Source organism: Dermacentor variabilis, unplaced genomic scaffold (genome assembly GCF_050947875.1).
Source record: "Dermacentor variabilis isolate Ectoservices unplaced genomic scaffold, ASM5094787v1 scaffold_14, whole genome shotgun sequence".
Lineage (NCBI taxonomy): Eukaryota > Metazoa > Arthropoda > Arachnida > Ixodida > Ixodidae > Dermacentor > Dermacentor variabilis.
The window spans coordinates 11,648,417-11,668,330 of record NW_027460302.1 but is presented as its reverse complement, the minus strand read 5'-3'; the positions used below and the strand labels follow the sequence as shown (position 1 = coordinate 11,668,330).

Here is a 19,914-nt window from a genome sequence, read left to right as displayed (position 1 = left end):
CAGCCTGGCACAAACTCGCAGCCAGAGCTCAGACGTTAACGGAACTGTACGTCGCATATATCCAAGACGTGCTAGCCTTGTGCCGCACCCTTGACGAAGACATGCCAGAGGCAGGCAAGATTGGCCACATGTTGAAAGGCATAGCTGAGGATGCCTTCAACATAACTCATGTGTAAGCACTGCAGTACGATTGACTCTATCAAAACACAATGCCGTCGGTTTAACGAAGCAAAAAGCAGACACATTACTCACCGCTTTACCAGACTCCCGAACACGGCTGCGACATCCTCATACAAAGATCCTGTGATGCCCCTTCCATTCTCGACGCCTAACAACCTAACCAGGATTGTTCGCCAGGAGCTCAAAGCCATTGCTTTAGCCGCTTATCAGGCACCTGCTCAGGACCATTTGGCAACGATATCCCTCATTCAAGCTGTTGTTCGTCAAGAGGGTGCGAATATGGGCATTCCACAAGCCACCTTTGACGCACGTCAGCTCATGTACGCTTCCGGTCTTCACACTGAATACTTCACCACCCCAATTGTTGCTGCTGCCGCTTCCACACCCCAGTTCACACCCCGCTACAGAAACTCATCGGAGTGGAGGACGCCAGACGATTGACCAATTCGTTATTCTTGCTCTTATGTCAGCCACATTTCACACCACTGTCGCAATTGTCGGTATTAGCGATCAAGCTTCCCCGGTGACCGCCGCCAAGATTGTGGCTCGTCTTCTAGCACATCGCTTCTCGACGACCACTTTCCGGCCCGTGAACTTCACCGTCTATCTTTGCGCTCTGCACCGACGCACGCCGATATTGCTGCTCCAGGACACTGGTCTAGCCGATCGCCATCACCTCAGAGTCGCCAGTCGTGCTCCCCTCAACGCCATTGCTCTCCCTCCCCCGCTTACTCTGGCCACCACCCGGGAGACTAGCCAGTGCAGCTCCGGGAGGCAAGGCTGCATTGATGACAAGGACCGAAAAACCTCGACTGACCCCTACTTCAAGACGCAGTTTGCTCGGTGTTCTCGTCAATGGTGTGACCATTTCTGCTCTGATTGATACTGGCGCCCACATATCTGTTATGAGTTCTACAGTCCGATGCCGCCTACGAAAAGGGCGGACACCTGCTGTCTTTCTTACTGTGTGAGTAGCTGACGGCACCGAAACACCGCTTCTTGGTATGTGCGCTGCCCGAATTACTGTTGGCGACCCCCACACTTCAGTTCTGTTCGCTGTTCTCGATGTTTGCCTACATGATGTCATTATTGGTATGGACTTCTTGACCTCCCACTCTGCCCTCATCGATTGTTTTACCGGCATTTTGCAGCTCGAACTGCCATTGTGTCCTGATGACGCTTCATCACGTAACACTGACCTGCGTTCTGTGGAGTTTCTATGACTACCTGCTCAGGCTGCTACCTACGTCCTTCTGTCAGCATTTCCCCCAGTCCCTGATGGTGACTATGTGGTCGCTCCCCTCACAGATCTGATCCTCTCGTGCAACGTCGCACTTCCTCACACCATAGTGGTTATTGCCAACAACAGAACGACGCTTCCAGTCCTCAACTTTTCTACTTTGACCTATATACTTCCTCAAGGAATTTCACTAGCTTAACTATCACCGCTGGAAGAACGTAGTTTCTGCATTCGCTGCTTATGCTGAGACCTTGCCTCATCCTGCCATGCCGATGCCAACCAAGGCACTTCTGAACGATATGATATCCCCCGACCTCTTACCTTCTTAAAGTGTAGGACTCCGTGCAGTCCTATTTTTTTACCTCGAAGTTTTTGACGTTGAGAACATTCCACTAGGCCGTACACATGTCATGGCCCACTGCATCAACACTGGAGGTGCCAGCCCCCTTCGCAAGCACCCTTACCGAGTGTAGAACGTAGTTTCTGCATTCGCTGCTTATGCTGAGACCTTGCCTCACCCTGCCATACCGATGCCAACCAAGGCACTTCTGAACGATATGATATCCCCCGACCTCTTACCTTCTTAAAGTGTAGGACTCCGTGCGTTCCTATTTTTTTACCTTGAAGTTTTTGACGTTGAGAACATTCCACTAGGCCGTACACATGTCATGGCCCACTGCATCAACACTGGAGGTGCCAGCCCCCTTCACAAGCACCCTTACCGAGTGTCTCACTCTACGCGCCATGTCATCCAAAAGGAGGTAGAGAAAATGCTTGACAAAGACGGGATAGAGCCTTCCTCTAGCCCTCGGGCATCCCCTGTAGTGCTTGTGAGAAAGAACGACAACAGCTGGCGGTTTCGCGTCAATCATCGCCATCTGAATCGGGTAATAAAGAAGGATGTGTATCCTCTCCCTCATATTGATGATGCGCTCGACTGCCTTCATGGTGCCAGATATTTCTCATCGCTAGATCTCCGCTGGGGCTACTGGCAAAGTCCCGTTGATGACCGCAGCCTCAAGAAGGCTTGCTTTCATCACACCTGACGGCCTCTCCCAATTTTAGGTCATGCCTTTAGGTTGTATAATGACCTACAACTTTCAAAAGTATGAGGGACACTGTTCTACGCGGTCTTAAGTGGTCGACCTGTCTGTTATCTGGACGACTTCATCATTCTCTGGCCCAGCTTTGAAAGCCACCTCCCTCGTCTGTCAGCCATTCTCGACATATTTCATTTGGCTGGCCTATAGCTCAATTCCTCTAAGTGCACCTTTGGGCACTGCCAGATCTAATTACTTGGACACCTAGTTGATGCTACTGCTGTCTAACCAGACCATGACAAAGTCCATGCCATCCGCGAGTTCCTGGTTCCGCAGTCCACGCATGAAGTACGCAGCTTTCTTGGGCTCTGCTCCTACTTTTGCCACTTTGTTCTCAACTTCGTGGACATTGCTCAGCACCTCATGGACCTTCTCAAAAAGAATGCAACCTTTTCTTGGGGCGCGAACCAAACGGCTTCCTTTGCATTGCTGATTTCTGCCCTCACATCACCACCTGTGCTACCTAATTTTCACCCAGCTGCTAGAACAGAGCTTTACACCGATGCAAGCGGCCGTGGTATAGGTGTTATCCTCACCCAAACACAGAACTGAGCTAACCGTTTAGTAAAGCAATGAAGGGGGCTAGTTGGTGAACGTTCATGGTTATATTGCGCTCAGTTTTACAAACACGATATTAAGGAAGGACAGGACGTGGATGGACGAAGCGCAAGCTACCAACTGTTTGATAATGTTAAAGAACGCGCTTATATACAAGGAGATATGGTGCGGGGGGGGGGGGGAGCGAGAAATATGGGAGGCGCTTGCGATAGCTAAAGAAAAAGAGACGTGCGTAAGCACTCCGTCCATCGCGCTTATCAAAGCTGAGGTCGAGTTTGCCAGGGCGAACGGGTGCATGTGAAGGATGTATGCCTGACCCAAACTATAATCACATGTCGTCACCTTGTCATATCTTTTTATACGTAGCCCCCCCCCCCCGCACCATATCTCCTTGTATATAAGCGCGTTCTTTAACAGTATCAAACAGTTGGTAGTTTGCGCTTCGTCCGTCCACGTCCTGTCCTTCCTTAATATCGTGTTTGTAAAACTGAGCGCAATATAACCATGAGCTAACCGTGTTATATCATATGCTAGCCGCCTCCTGTCACAGTCAGAAAAGAATTACACCATTACTGAGCGGGAGTGCCTAGCTCTCTGGGCTGTCGCAAAATTCCATCCGTACATATATGGACGGCTGTTTGTGGTCATAACAGACCATCATGCGCTCTGCTGGCTCTCAACACTTACAGACCCCACAAAGAGGCTCGGCCGTTGGCCAAGCATTATGATTACAGGAGTACACGTTCTCGGTTGTGTACAAACACACGCTGACTCCAACTGCCTATCCCGTCACTTCATTGAGCCATCGGACTCCACTGAAACAGACCCCGACACCTACGCCTTAGCAATCACAGATTTCATCCATGTGGCCAACAACGTAGAGATCCATCGTTGCTCTCTCTTATTGACCGTCTGCAATTCGGCACCCTCGACTCCTCACTTCACATGTTCTTGCTTCAGGATAACATTCTTTACCGCTGCAGCATGCACCCCTATGACGCAGAACTCCTGCTACTTGCCCCGCATCATCTACGCAGAGATGTCCTTGTTCAGTTTCATAAAGCCTCAACTTCTGGGCACGTAGGCATCTCCAGAACTTATGATTGCATACGACCACGTTTCTTCTGGAAGGGCCTTTATCATTCCGTTCGCAGCTACGTAACATCGTGTGACCTGTGTCAGCGGTGCAAGAAACCTGCGACTCAGCCTGCTGGTCTCCTTCTGCCAATTGACGTTCCAACTGAGCCGTTTTATCGAGTGGACCTGGACTTGCTCGACCCCTTCCGAAATTCCACGAAAGGCAACAAATGGGTTGCAGTCACTACAGATTGTACCACGCGATATGCACTTACTCAAGCGTTGCCAACCAGCTGCGTCGCGGGTGTAGCCTACTTCCTACTGTACGACGTCATCCTCCAACATGATGCTCCACGTCACCTACTCTCAGATCACGATCGCTACTTCCTGTCTCGTGTGGCTGACGATTTACTTCGATCATGTGTTACTCGTCACAACTTCACCACCTCGTATCACCCTCACACCAATGGCCTCACCAAACGTCTCAGCCGTACACTGACCGACATGCTTTCCATGTATGTTTCTGATGGAACATTATAATTTGGACATTGCCGTTCCGTTCATTACGTTTGGGTACAACTCATCGCTTCATGACACTGCCGGCTACTCACCTTTCTACCTTCTCTTTGGCCGCCGTCCCTTATTACTATTTTACACCTGGCTCCCTTCTGATCAGGCGTCCACGTCCACGACTTTCTATGCGCTACTGTGGCTACGGTGCCGCTACTGTGACTTCTACTGTGCGCTCATTACGCGCACAGTAGCCCGCACTCGGCTCTTGTCATCGCAGACTGCACAAAAGTCCATTTACGATCATTGACACCGGGATACTGCTTTTCCACCAGGCTCTTTTGTCCTTCTCTGGCTCCCATCTCGTCATGTCAGGCCCTAGCGCGTGCCTGTGCCAGGTGACTCCTGTCACCTGTGAGATAACTCCCATGACATACCCTTCATCGATGGCCACACCACGAAGTGACATCAAGCGTTACAACTGTGATGACCCATTTTGAGCACACCAAGCACCAGGAGAGTGCTTCACCAGCCGGGGATAATGTCACGAACAGTGGCGAAGACAAAGACTTAATGGGGCTGGGTCAGAGTCCTGTTGGACTGAAAGACCTGCTAAAACCTGTGTGTGTGCCCTGTGTAGTGCTGACTAGCCAAGTGCTAGCCGTTTACTGTTGATTAAGTACTCCCCTTAACAATATTAACCCTCTCAGACCCAACAAAATTGTAGAAATGCATACCTGCCAACCCTCCTAATTCGCCCGGGAGACTCCCGATTTTTTACTGAACTTTCTGATTGTACGATCACTGTCTTATATCTCCCGAAAAGTTGTCTCTGTTCGTGCAATAATAGTTCTTGTGAAACCGGCACCGCGGAATTTGCAGCCACGCTGTAATTATCAGCATCACCAACAACGGCTGCACTAACGCCATCGGTATCATTGACTAAGCAACCGACTACGGTGCCTAGTAAGCCGACCAAAGCCAGAGCCAATGTAGCTCTTGCATTTCATGCCTGCATTTCTTCATGGCGCACTGTTACTGCTGTTTGTGCGGATGGTTAGTGTTGGCTAGGCCGTGTGTGCGATGCACCATGCAAAGTTAGAAACCTCGTGTGCTTGATGCCATGGCGCTATCAAAGCCAAAGAAAAGGAATTTGCAGAAGTTTTTGCAATTTTACACTTCTGAATTTCCGTGCTTTATGACATCAAGAAAAGGAGAACATTTTGCATTTTGTACAATGTGTGGATGCGATGTCAGCGTGCCCCACGGTAGCAAAGGTGACTTCAAACTGCACGTTTCTACGGCGAAGCATCAAAGCTATGTTCGCACCACTGAGCAGCAAGACAACATAGTGAACTTTCTCCGGAACAACTGCGAAAACAATTTCATACATGTGGAGTGCCTGTTTACGAGATTCCTCGCCGAACACAACCTACCCCTTATTGTCACCGACCAAGTTGGGCCTCTTCTACGGAAGATGTTTCCGAAATGCGATGAGGCGAAGCGTTATGGATGTGGACGGAACTCTGAAGAATGTGGAGGTGGCCAACTTGAAATTTATTTCACAGGCACCGCTTTTGAGTCTTCGTTTCTTTGTTCAGAGTTTCCCTCAGCTGCTGCCCCGAGATTCCTATGAATCTCCTGAAGACGCTTTAGATGCTCTCGAAGCTGAGTTTGCCACTCTACAGGCGTACAGTCTTCCAGAGGACATTCTGAATGAAGAAAGGTGGGATGTGCAGTGGTCTATGTTTGGAAAAATGAAAAACACTGATGGAAAACATGTTTCACCGAGTTGCTAAGGTGATGCTGAATTTAATCGTGTTACCGCATAGCTACACAGTGTGTGAGAGTATTTTTAGCATGCGCGAAAAACTAGGACTGAATTCCGCTCATTGATGTGCCACACAACCCTCCAACACCTGTTGCTTGTGAAGGGTCGTCAGTCTGGACCATGTTTTCAGCAAAGCCACTCCGATAAATTTTTAAGTGAGCTAATTCTGCTACTGCAAGGTCTCTGCAAAAGGACTCGCCGAACACTGCCTGAAAGTTTGAATTAACCCCCCCCTCCCCCCCGCCCGTAGTCGAACCTCGTAGTCGAACCTTGTTGTTGACATCTCCTCGCGGTCGCAGCAACGCTGCCAAGGAACTGCTTCTCATTCCAAATGCCACACACCGTAGTCAACAGTAGATTCCTGTCATGTGCCAGCGCTGACTTCTTCGTGTCAAGTTCAATAGCACGAACAATGTCTAATTTTTCTTCGATGCTGAGAACCCGGCGTATTTTTTGTCCAACCTTCGGCATGATGCGAGTCCTTGTTTGCACGACACCACAACCCTCTCCGCGCACAGGCGTAAGAGCGGGCGTGAGAGAGAAAATCTGGGGCATTTGCTCCTTAAATATATGACTTGGCCTAGGCACTACGGAGGAGGTTTCTTAGCGTGTGTTGTATGTGTTTGTCCCCTAAACATGCCGGCGTTGCGGAGTGCGATTGAGTTTGTTTACGCTCCGCTGCTGGCTGCCCGTGCGGCGGGGCAGTGGGCACGGACGCCCCATTTGGACATCACTGTGTCTGAAGTGGCAAGGTTCTGACTGGTGTTGCATAAGTCGCAGGTCACTTTTTTTGTTGCGACGATCGAGTGGACTTTTTACAAGCACTGCTCCAGGAAGGCACCTGTAACCGGCAGGTGGAGGCCTCGGGAGAGCACCTGAGGTTATAATAAAGCAGGTGGCGCTGCATGGAAGTTGCACAGATGTGGTGCTTACACTACCAGAACTTCACCACAATATTACTCCTGGTATTTTGCATGCAAGCCTGTCACTGCTTCTGCTGAAAACTACACTGGGCAAAAAGCAGTTCACAACTACACACATTACACCTAAGGGCAAGTCATCTATTGAACACTTTTTTTACATTGTTGTAGTGTTCTCTTAGGAGGTCACTTATGCAGCATCTAGTTTTACCTACTTCAAGAAAACCAGGTTCTTATCGGAAGCAATGAAAGAAACTTGGTGGTTTTTGTTTCAAGCATTCTGCACATCTGTACTTTTCATTTCTGGTGACTACCAAATACCCAGGCGGATTCTGGATCCCAGGACGCAGACCGGAGTATGAGATCATTTTTCCTATTTGTTTTGCAAATAAGGTCGTTCCATTAGGGTTGTTCCACAGGCACAGTGGTTGGTGCTCACACAATTGTTATTTACCAACATCTCATCTGGTTGGGAAACAGATTCATATTAGGAATAGAATGTTCAAGTCGTGATGTGTTTCTCTGTTCCCAATATGAATCTCATCATCTGCCAAGTCCTGTGCATAGTCTCATCTTGCAAAGTGAAATTAGTTGCAAACCATATGCATTTACTTTTGTGGTGTGTCAGCAGACAGTGCAATTCATATTGCACACGTTTTCTTCTCTGTGCACTGTGGTCAAGCATGTTTTAGGTGTACAGTCACGTGCAACCATCCGAGGGCCACAAATGCGGCGACATGTTCTTTTCGCAGCCTATGCATAGAGCTGGAAATTGAGCGTCATGGCCCAGGTCTGTGGGTTCTACCAGTACAATGCGCTGACAGAATTACAAATTGCACGGTTGTGCCACAAGATACTGAAAATGTTGGCTGATGCCGTGATCTCTAAATCTTTGCTTGTCTTTGTATCTTTGCATGTGTTTTTGCTATTGATGAGGTTCTTATGTGTTTGCTGGAATAATTGGTTGATATTGTTGAAAGAACGAAAAGCTCAAACTCGGTTGTGCTGCGTTATTTTTCCACATTTCGCTCTGGTATTGCTTGCACTGTGAATTGCCACCAAGCTATTTGACTCTAGGTGTTGAACGATCATTTTCGGTGACACTACCATTTTTGCGTAATGTAGTACATGACACAGTGTATGATTCGAGTGGTTTTGTTCAACCAACCAGTCAGCATGCACTGAAAGTGATATCTCTGCATGTGACCATCGGAGAATACGTCCCTAGATAGAACATGTAGAAGAGCCTGGTTGCCTCTTAAAAAATGCGTACAGAAACAGAGAGAAAATCGGGGACAATGACACTGGTGGCAATTCAGATGCTTCGACTGTTGGTTATCTTGTTAGGTTATCTCGTATTTCCTGTGCATCCATTGCTGCAGTATACACGGGCCCGTATCCTAAAACACTCGTTTGGAAGTGCCGCCAGTGTTGTCACTAATGTTTTTCTTTTTGCTTTGTTTTGGCACGCATTCCCTTAGCAGCCAGACTGTGTCCTTCATGTTCCAAATAAGCCACTAATTAGCTTTTTCGATGACCATGCAGGTGTTGAAACTTCGGGCAAAGACTGGCTCTCCAGCTCCTCGAACCAAAGTTTGGCACCTACTGGATGCCAGCGAGCTGCCAGAGCAGACACAATGCAACTAGTGCGAGAAAAAAATGTTGCTGCTGTTAGTCACTCAAACAAAGACTGTGCGGGAGTTGAAATTGGACACCGACAGGGAGTAGCAGAGAAGACGGAAGCACACTCGTTCGATCTCGTTCACGTAACGGCATTGTGCAGCAGCATGGCAAATCGTAGGCAAACAGTGGGCGCAGTTGAATCGTACAACTTCTCTGCTTGGCCAGGCGAGGATACAGAATGTGCGACTGCTGTAGGTAGACACGACCATGAGGCGATACCAGTGACAGCTGAAGGGGCGCCCGAGGTATTTGTAAGTCGTCTGATCCCCGTCGACATAGAAAACAGAACTTGTCAGGAAGGGAGAGAAGAACATGCTAGCAGTTCCACCCTGTGCCAGAGCTCGGCCTGCTCAAATGTCCAATCTGAACCCCAACATGACACGGGTCAAGGAGAATACGCACCGGCGCATCTTCCACTGGCCTCGGGCAGTGACACTGTGGAGGATGGGAATCGGCAGCGGAGCACAGCAGTGAAGGCCACAGTGGTGGCAGCAAGCAACATTGTTGCTGGTCTGAGACCCATCCGCCCGAAACAAGGTTTAGCCGGCGATATTCAGAAGGCCTCGGGATCCACTGGTGCGGGAACTGTAAGCTGGCCAGAGAGCGGGGCAGTGCAGACGGTGGTGGCAACCAGTCCCTATGGTAGCGCAGTGCAGCAATTCATTCAAGCAGGTCTCGGTGATGGTCAGCAGTGTGAGGCCGCTCAAGAAAAAAATGTGCGGGTGCTGAAAGATGGGCTGGAGGGGCACCAAACCAGCATGCAAAACGTGGCAGCATGTATCGAATTGGATGGTCGTCATCAGTCATCATTCATTGGCAGTGTGAGAGATGTGAACGTGCGCCAAAGTGAAACAGGAGCCGCTGGACCTAGCGACCTTACCAGCTCCATCCAAATAAGTTCGGTCTACACACTTGTGGGTGACAGGCACCAGCATGCAGCGAGTGCTGGAGAAAGAGTGCAGGGATTGATCAACGGTCCTGTCGTTAACCTTCAAAGAAGAGTTGCCAAAAGCACAGCGTGGCTTATGGTCGGATCACAAGAAGCAGGAGGAGAACCAATCCATATGACTGGTAAGTGCACTTTGCCTCCTGTGATGCCTGTTAGCATGTGTACACTAATGAGCCAAGCAAATCACGGGAACCGGGGCCTTCCTTTGTTAACGTATTGTACTGTTTTTTTTTATTTACATAATACTGCAGACCTCATGTGGTCCAAGCAGGAAGGGCAGATAACAAGGCATATTTACAAACGCCATAAAGGTACTACATAGACAAAAAGTTTGACACATGACACAAATGAGTGAAACAAGTCTAAGGAAATACATTGCACATCAATCTGCACATCAAAATTCATTGCTAAGATTTCTTTCAAAACTGTCACTTGAGACAATCTGTTCAGGCAGTGCATTCCAATCGTTTATTGTGCGCGGAAAGTATGAGTGTTTAAACAAGTTTGTTTTCGCAAAATATGGTGTTAGGGCATGGGTATGTTGGTGACGGGTTTTTCGGGTAGATGAAGGTGTAACATAAGGTGAAGAAGAAATTCCAAACTTTCCCTGGATGAGTAAATGAAGAAACGTTAATCGAGCAATTTTCCGTCTTATCTGAAGAGGTTTAATTTCGTTGGAGGCCATTAAAGCAGATAGAAAATCAGTTCTCTTGGATTTATTGTGAATGAAGCGCACAGCCCGTCTTTGCACGTTTTCTATTTTTGCTATATCTTTTTTGGTGTACGGGTCCCACACTATAGCCGCATACTCAAGTTTGGGCCGAATAAGATAGCTATAGGCTAATAGCTTAACGTGACTGGGTGCTCCTTTGAGCTTGTGTTTCAAAAATCCAAGTTTTTTAACGCAGATGAACAGATGTAATCAACATGGTCGCTCCAGTTGAGCTGTGAATTTATTAAAACGCCTAAATATTTGTATTTTTCGACTTCCGAGATAGTAGTGCCGTAAGCAGAGTAACTAAAGTGGATAGGACGTTTCTTTATTGTCATGCGCAAAAGCACAGTCTTATCAGAATTGAAGACCATTCCTGATCTGTCACACCAGGCCACAATTTCGCGGAAAGCATCATTCAGTAATATTTGGTCAGCCACAGAACTTATTGGGGTGTACAGCATGCAGTCATCTGCAAATAAACCAATTTTAACATTTCTATCGATGGAACACACAATGTCGTTTATATAAACCAAAAATAACAGTGGACCTAGTACACTTCCTTGGGGCACGCCAGATGTCACTGAAAGTAACGTGGAAGAGATGCCACCAGTATCCACAAACTGTGTTCGATTTTGTAGGTAGGAAGCAATCCAGTTTACTAAGGTCAAGGGCACGCCTATTAATTTCAGTTTTTCAAGAAGTTTATTATGGGCAACTTTATCAAACGCTTTGCTAAAGTCTAAAAAATTATGTCCAGTTGTCCAGATTTATCTCATACGGAACTAAAGTTATGGATAGCAGTAACCAACTGCGTGACAGTTTTAAAACCTTTCCTGAAGACGTGTTGAAATGGACACAAGCATCCTTTAGAGTTTAATATTTCAAGTATGGCGGTTAGCGAGAATGTGTTCGATTAGTTTGCAGCAGGTACTCGTCAAAGAAATCGGACGGTAATTGCTTAAACACGTGCGGTGCCCTTTTTTTATGCACAGGCACAACTCTGGCTGTTAGCCAGTCGGGGGGCAATGAAAAAGACGATAAGGATAAACAGAAAATTTTTGTTAAGAAATGAGCTAATGATTCAGCATAATGGCGTAAGAAGGCGTTTGGTATGTCATCTCGACCATGCGAACTTTTGGTATCTAACCGGAGTAGGGATTCAACAACGCCTTCGTAGAATACAGCGATTGATTCTTCAGGTGGAAAGTCAAACATTCATTGGCACTTTCTTCAGAAAATACAGAATGAAAGTAGGCATTGAAATGCGTAGCAATTGATTGAGGACACGTAATCACGTTGTTATGCACAGTGATTTGATTTATTTGCTTGTGGGAAGTTCGAAGGTGATTCCAAAATTTATGGGGATCGTTTCGTATAAATTGTGGAAGACTCTCTGTAAAGTAATGTTTTTTGCTGATTTAATGCTAGAAGAAAGCTCTTCTGCTAAAATAGCTAACTGACTAGAACGGGCGTTCTTAGCTTTTTTCAGCCGTTTAAGCCTTCGTTTTAGGTGAATAATGGGCCGATTTGTCCAGGGATTTGCTTTCTTTAAGCGCTTCTTCTTATCGGGTATGAAGCTACTGACAGTGTTCCTTGAATGTGTTCCATAACTGTGTGACACTGGTTCCCTCAAAGCTTTCATAAGCCAATTCCAAGTACAGCGATTGATTCAAGGGTGGATTCATCCAGTGCTTTCTAATAATCTTTTACGTTCTTATGCTTTGCTTTTTCTATACGTCCGTGGAACACAGGTAAAGGTCCGACTACAAACTTGTGATCAGATATCCTGTCATGAACAGATACTGTGTAATCACAAAAAGAGCGTTTTATGAATACTAAATCTAAGATTGACTCAGTAGAACCATGTATTCTAGTTGGTTCGGTGACTATTTGCTGAAGGTTGTGGGATAACATTATATCATAGATAGCTTCAGCATTTTCAGAACATCCAAGGTTTTCGTTAGACCAGTTTATGGTTGGCAGATTGAAATCCCCTGCAAGTATCAATTTTTTATTTCTGTAGTTGAACAAAAAATCCTGCACTTTATGCAGATAGTCCAGATCTGAATTAGAAGGCCTATACAGTGCACATAAGATGAAAGTGTAGCCAAGATACGTGATTTTCAGAGGAAGGCTTTTATGGTTGTCTGGTGAATTTAGAACTATAGCGGAAACATTCGGTTTTAGTAAAATTGCTACGCCACCTCCTCGTGACCCCCTATCACGCCTAAATACAGTGTATGGTGGAGGACAGATGCAATCATTAGTGATATGACAGTGAAGCCAAGTCTCGGTTATAACAACTATATCAGGGCTGTGAGTAAACAGAGCGATCTCAAGGGCAATTGCCTTGTTCACTATGTTTTGGGCATTTATGTTTAAGATAACAAGGTCACAAAGAGCTGGGTTATCTAAAGTGGTCTGTCAATCAGAGTTACTAGAAGAGAGAGGAGAAAGGCTAATCCGTTGTTCAGTTGAATCGTTCCAAGCGTACGTGCTGTTGCCGATTTTGAGCTTATCATGAACGAGATAAGCCTTCTTTCCATCCTTCCTTTCGGTTTTGCAAGATTCCCAGAGCAATTTTCGTTTTCTTAGTGTCTCCTTAGAATAATCATTTTGTATGGAAAAAGCCGAACCTTTAAGTTTACGAACATTTGCATACAGGGCCTTTTTTTTCATAAAAATCTTGGAAGAATGCGATCACAGGTCGGTTTGAGTTGTTATTTGCTTTTCCTATTCTATGTATACGGGCAATGGATGACGTTGAGACACCAAGGTGTTTTTCAAAGACGTCAGAAATCACCTTATTTTTAAGTTCCTCTTTGCCATGTATAATCAAATTCGAGCGACGACTGCGATCATCCAGGTCAGTGAGCTTTTGATGTTGCTTGAAAAATGACTGCTTTATCGAATTCATATGCTGGCGTAGTAGTTCTACGGAAACCCGCAAAGTGGAGAGAAGTAATTAATAAAGAGAAAATCAGACATCCACCCGTTCGTAGCAATTGCTACAAAGGAAACCCATACGGGTTCCTCGAAAGAATAGCCTCAGAGTTGAAGAAAAATTCGTCCTGGTCCGGGACTCGAACCCGGGACCACCGCCTTTCCGGGGCAGCCGCTCTACCATCTGAGCTAACCAGGCGGCTAGCAGATGGCAGGGTGAAGTCGAATTTGTCGACAACACACGAAGCAAAGGCAAGTGTTCGACGTAGTAGTTCTGCGGAAACCCGCGAAGTGGAGAGAAGTAATTAATAAAGGAAAAATCAGACATCCACCCGTTCGTAGCAATTGCTACAAAGGAAACCCATTAATTCATATGCTGTTCGATTGGAGCAAGGGGTTCAATACCGGCCTTGAAGTTGCCAAACAGATGTTCTATGCGATGTAGTCTAGTTGCTAAGGAGCTGAGAGATATATCTAGCTTACTTTGGAAAGCTTTCAGTTCCGAAATTTCCTGCTGTGTGATGGTTTGGGATTTTATGATTTTATCGAACAATTCCTGAACAGGGGGGGCCAGGGTTGCTTTCTACATCACCGCATAAGAGCAGTGTGCACACAATTAAGCATTCATATGCAATGCACATCAAACGCCGTGGGCACGGCAGGACCACCAACATACAGTTATTGCTTCTGCATGAGGAGTAGAAACCAACCTGGATAAGCAGAAGGGGAGGCATGCAAAGAGCCAGTTTTCCGTGTGGTCCGCCGTGCCCAGTGAAGTCGAAGCGCTGGGGATCTGTTTTTATAGACCGTTTCATCGGGCGAGGAGGATAGGGCGCGCGGAGAGCCTTTCCTCCTCTCTGGCTTGGGCGATCCGGCGCGGCGCTGCTTGAAAGTATTGCTGTCGCGTGCTGCGGAACGATTTCGAGATGTTTTAGATGGTACTTTGGGAAACTTACGCCATGTCCGTTCATATAAGGTCGTCAGGGAAGCCTTTCGGTGCATCGGTAACTAAAGTAGGCGGAAATATCTCTTGGGGGCTCAAAAATGTGACGCGTTTTATCAGACGCGGTGTACGCACATCATCAGTCGTGGTGTGTGTATGTGTTGTGAACTATTTTGCTTATATCGGTTTTAATTCAACAAAAAAAACCGGTGTCTCTGTATTAGCAGCATGAAATGGTAAATCTGCTCACTATCGAATCGCTTGGCGTAGGGAGTAAAACATAAATAAGAGCATCTTGAGGGGGCAGCGCGAAAAAACGACGACAGAAGGCAGGAACACACAGGACAGCGCTGATGTCGATCCTTCTACAGTATAACTCGCCCAAATGTCGATCCTTCTACAGTATAAATAAGAGCGCATGCTCGTGCACGGCCAACCTAAGGCAACCACGAAACACCTAAGCGGCAGGTGCTATCAAATATTTGTGATGCACTGGCATCGTTCTCACGCATTTCAAGTCTAGTAGGCTTCAAATTACCATATGTCTACGCTAGCCTTCCTGCATGAGGCCGATGGCGCTGCTCAACACAGCGGTCACTGCGGTTGGTGAACCATCACGATACATATGTAAGCTGTGCGCTTCGACATTGCCTTTTTGGCCTGCATACAGCCATAATATATGAGAGGGATCGCATAAAAAGAATGCGATGCCTATTTTTTAGGACAAAATTTCCGTAATACGTGTGAGTGCGTCGTAGAAAACGGAACGAACACAACCGAAAAAAAATCGGTTATCATCATCTTTCTCGAAAAAGCAAGAGAAAATGAGCTAACGCCGCAATAGGACCTCGCATAGTCACGCCGCACAACGCTTATAGATATATAACCGCTGATGCCGTTTGCTTGGACCATGCGGTATATAGAACAAAGATATATGTAATCCAACACCTACCACTGCTTAGGACGCTCGCGCAGTTCGTAAACAGTTCATTTGCTGGACAAGCTTATTTCAGACTGTAAGGTATGCTGCTATTGCCAAAACTATTTTATTCAGGGGCGGAAACCTCATCCATCGAACCAAGTAGTCACGCAATGTAACCTGCAGCGAACAGTTTGAACGCTTGTCAAAGTATAACATCACAGCTCCTATCCTAGCAGAACGGTACCCACGCTATTACGATCGTCGCGTATGTTTCATGGCTCCTAAACCGCAGCTTGGAAATAGAGGATAATACTGCAATAAGGTGACATTAATGATTGGAACATTCAGAAATATACAATTGATCTCCGAGGCTGATTGTAGGCTCAAATGTGCGCGCACACATCGCGCTGCGTGTTCCGTCCACCTCAACGCCAGCAGAAATTCCGGCCATGACGCCTTAAACCACTTCATCACGTCTCACAGAACCGTTTGCCACGTAGAATACGCGCGTCATATTAAACAGACCGCACGGCCTCGAAAACAAATGCCAGAACCTACCGCCGAGCGTATACGTGCCATGCGAAAGACCGCTTTCACCCAAGCCAGTATGGCGCTGCTCATAGGCGGCGCCACTTCGTTCACAATATGGCGGCGCCTACGAAAAAACGGTCTATACCAGTTGTTTGAGGATGACGTCACTCCCCGACCGAAGTGGCCGGCAGGGGGACGGATGAGCCTTGCTGTGTCATGGACAGGGGGATAGGTGAAAGTTGTATCAGTTGATACTGGCAAGCGGGTGTGGTTGTAGCACGTGTCGTTTTCATCGGCGAAGCCAAGCAGCAGAACCTGGATAAGCAGAAGGGGAGGCATGCTTAGAGCCAGTTTTCCGTGTGTTCCGCCGTGCTTAGTGTTGCATGTAACATTCTCGTACTTTCTGTTCTAATGGCTATGATTAGTGGGAACTGTGGGCACTCCCCTCCGCCCTGTGACGTTTATTCGAAAGCGTGGCTATGTGCACGCTCTGGCCTTTTAGTTTTCGTTTCATGCACCCAGACAGCGTCACACTGCCCCTCTGAAGGAAATCGCACTTTTTGCAGACCTAGCAGATTTATATGTCATGACACACTTGGCAAAAATGTATGGAGCGCAGGTTTCTCGAAAAAAAAAATGTTTCTTCATTCCTTAGACTCACAATCGAAAATCAATTATTGCAGTGTGGTGTTCATATGTTAAGTTTGGACTGTGGTATCCAACTATAGGTTGGTGACAAACCTGCAAAGTGCGCAGACCAACCCGTTGTCTGTATACTTATGCTCACGGTTGTATGGACAACTTGCTTCAAATTTCCGAGTAATAAGGCACCTTTATCACTCATTGTCCGACTACCTCTGACATTGTAACTCTGATGAAAACATTAATAAATATTTACTTATTCTTTGTTAAAACACCCAACATGCATCTGTCTGTGTGTGCACATGCACACACACATGCACACATATTGTTGTGGTGTTGAGTTACAACTCTCACTATTTTTTTTATTTGAAAAGTTGTAGGGCGTGCTCAGAAAAACCCAGTGAAATTTTTTCACAGGCTTGAAAGAAGCCCACCAAATAGAAAAAAGGAATATATTACTACACTTTCGTGCGTTTGGATGGCATCAGTGTCAATTGCGTTTCAAAAACAGTGGTTGGCCATGGCATTCAGCACCTTTGCACTTCATCACCTTCGTTGTGAAGGTTGAAAATACAAGATAGGCTAGCACTGAACATGGATACTAGCACTTACATTGGCTTTTGGCAGGCATGCATGCTTCGTTCTTTAGAAGCACAAGTGGTATTTCTGCAGTACAGACACGCAAGCATACAGTGACATAAATTGTGTTGTATATTTATATATATACCTGTTCACCGTGCACAAAATATTAATACTCTGTGAATGTTTAGTTACTACAATAGACAAGTATTTTATACCAACCAGCTTCAGAACACTGCCGGCTTGGAAACTATATCCGGCTGCATTATCAATAATCTTTGGCACGGTCTGGTGTTCGTGACGATCGACAGTGGCTGAACATGGTACGCCTCATGCTGGAGCAAATGCTTCAACAAAGGGTGCTTGTCACTGTCAGTTGTTGCCCCACCAAAGACAAGTCTCCAGCAACATTTATCGTTGTTCATCACTCCCAGTCTCTCTGTTCTTGTGAACAGTTTGTCTTGCTTGGATGTGAATGACAATCACGTTAGAGTGTGCAAATATTGAAAAAATTTGATTAATGAATTGAATTATTCAGTTCGGTCCTGCAATTTAATGGTCACTATTCGTAAATGTGCACATTTTTCTGATAGTTTTCCTATGTAGAGCAAGTGTGCAAATTTTTCAACCCAGCGCACATAATATACATCAACATGAAATGTTACGTAGTGGATCTCAACTATACATTGCGTATAAGGAAAATATTCTTTGCACTGAAAAATCCAACATTGTAAAAGTCATGTACTTGCGGTTACCAACAAGCACAAATATCCAGCCTCTGAGTAAAAGCCTTGTTTTTTTGCGATCAATAGTATCATCTTTTGCGCTTTACTCCTCTTCAGTATTACATCAACTTTTGCATGTTCTGTGCTTTTCATCCCTTTACATGGTGCGGATAAAATAAATAGTCCAATGCCCTTTTCCCCAATGCCCCCAATTCAGTTGCAGATTTTCAAAGGCCGGACAACCCTTTGTCTGCGCTGAAGCATGTGGTTGACGTTGATGGTAAGTAGTGCACTTCTCTAGCTGTTCTTTCACATTTCAGCTACTGGACAGAATGATGGCGAGTTCTGCCAGGGTAAATGGGCTTGTCTACAATTTGACAGCGCAAAGATAGCAGATCTGAATGAGTGGCCTGGCTCAGTGCAAATACTTGACACTGACCAGGAAGAACATGGTAAGGGTGCCAATGAATCAGGTTCCCACTGGTAGCGTGAACAAAATGTGTTGCAGCTGAGGCTAGGCTTGTAATGTTCAGGGACATCTACATAGGACATCAAGACATGATAAAGTTCTGCGTGCTATGCTTTCAAAATTGTCACTTGGCGATGCAATGAATGTCGGAAAGTCTGCATGGTGCTGAGGCCACTCTTTTCAAATCGGATTATTTTCGTTCCTTCAAATTGCTTTTGAGGCTATTGGAATCACAGCAAGCGGCACATAATCATCTTGCACTTTTTATATTTTACACGCTATGAGCAGAGCACAAAAAAAAATCACGAATGCAAATCATTGCAAATCATGCAATGAAAATGTCCAAATGAGGTGTTTTGTGATCCAATGAAAGCTTGCCCATTGGAAGTCATGCCCTGAATTAAAGAAATAAAAAAATTGTTTATTACTGTCTAATTAGCAAGCTAATTAGCACATATAAGTTATCCTTGTGGTGGAAGAGGAGTGATGACCTAACATGCATTATCATAATTGTGTACTATACCAGTTTTCCTTGTGCTTTTTCTTATTTTACAGTTTGCCTCATGTTAGCTGGCACACCCTCCATATTGGTGCTTTTACAGACAATAAGCCACACGGTTGGAAGAGTGTCTTTTTATTGTTCATGCTCTTGTTCCATTGGAATGCTGTTCTTTTTTTTTACATGCGCAGCTACCATCAGACTTAACTGGAGCAATGAAGCCACATCTATAGTGGTTTAATTGTAAGAGGCAAAGTGTAAAAATAAAACTTGGAATACTTGGGAAGGGAGATGCATTAGACTAGGACAAACGTGAATAAAAAATACTGTAATTTGCAAATCTCACCCAAGTATTAAGATTAAAAAAGAAACTTATATAATAGCAATATGTGTACAATTTATCCTGCCTTTCAACTTAAGTACCGCAATAAGATTACACAGATTTCAAGGCGTGAATATTATTATTATTTATTTATTTATTTATCCATACTGCAATCCCTATTGGGGATTTTAGCAGGGTGAGAAACAATACATATATAAAGAACACTATAGCATAGGCATCGAAAACAATACAAATCAGGTTAACAGAGCTTGAACATAGCACTGGCACAGCAAGATAACAAATTGTTACTCAATACTTGAAAAAAACGCCGAAAGTGATGATTTTGAAACTTGGTCATTGGTTAGATGATTCCATTCAACCACTGTGCGGGGAAAGAAGGAATACTTAAAACAATTATTACACGTACTAAATGGGGTTATTGTTTGGCTATGTCGCTGCCTAGTAGCATAACCAGGTGAAAAAGTAATTATTCCCGTGAGATCTGTCTTATAATGACCGTTAATAAGTTGAAAAAGGAATTTCAGTCGTGATACACGATTTCTTTGCATTAATGAT

General features: G+C 45.6%; 1 protein-coding gene across 6 annotated transcripts in view; it reads left to right on the top strand.

Moving 5' to 3' along the window:
- LOC142567709 (uncharacterized) overlaps positions 1 to 19,914 on the top strand; it is a 210,774-nt gene that overhangs the window by 185,590 nt on the left and 5,270 nt on the right. For all 6 annotated transcript variants that reach the window (XM_075677883.1, XM_075677879.1, XM_075677884.1 and 3 more), the window contains 2 exons: positions 8,962 to 10,170; positions 18,266 to 18,328. In XM_075677883.1, the coding sequence (XP_075533998.1) occupies positions 8,962 to 10,170; positions 18,266 to 18,328 (1,272 nt within the window). The remainder of the gene's footprint in view (positions 1 to 8,961; positions 10,171 to 18,265; positions 18,329 to 19,914) is intronic.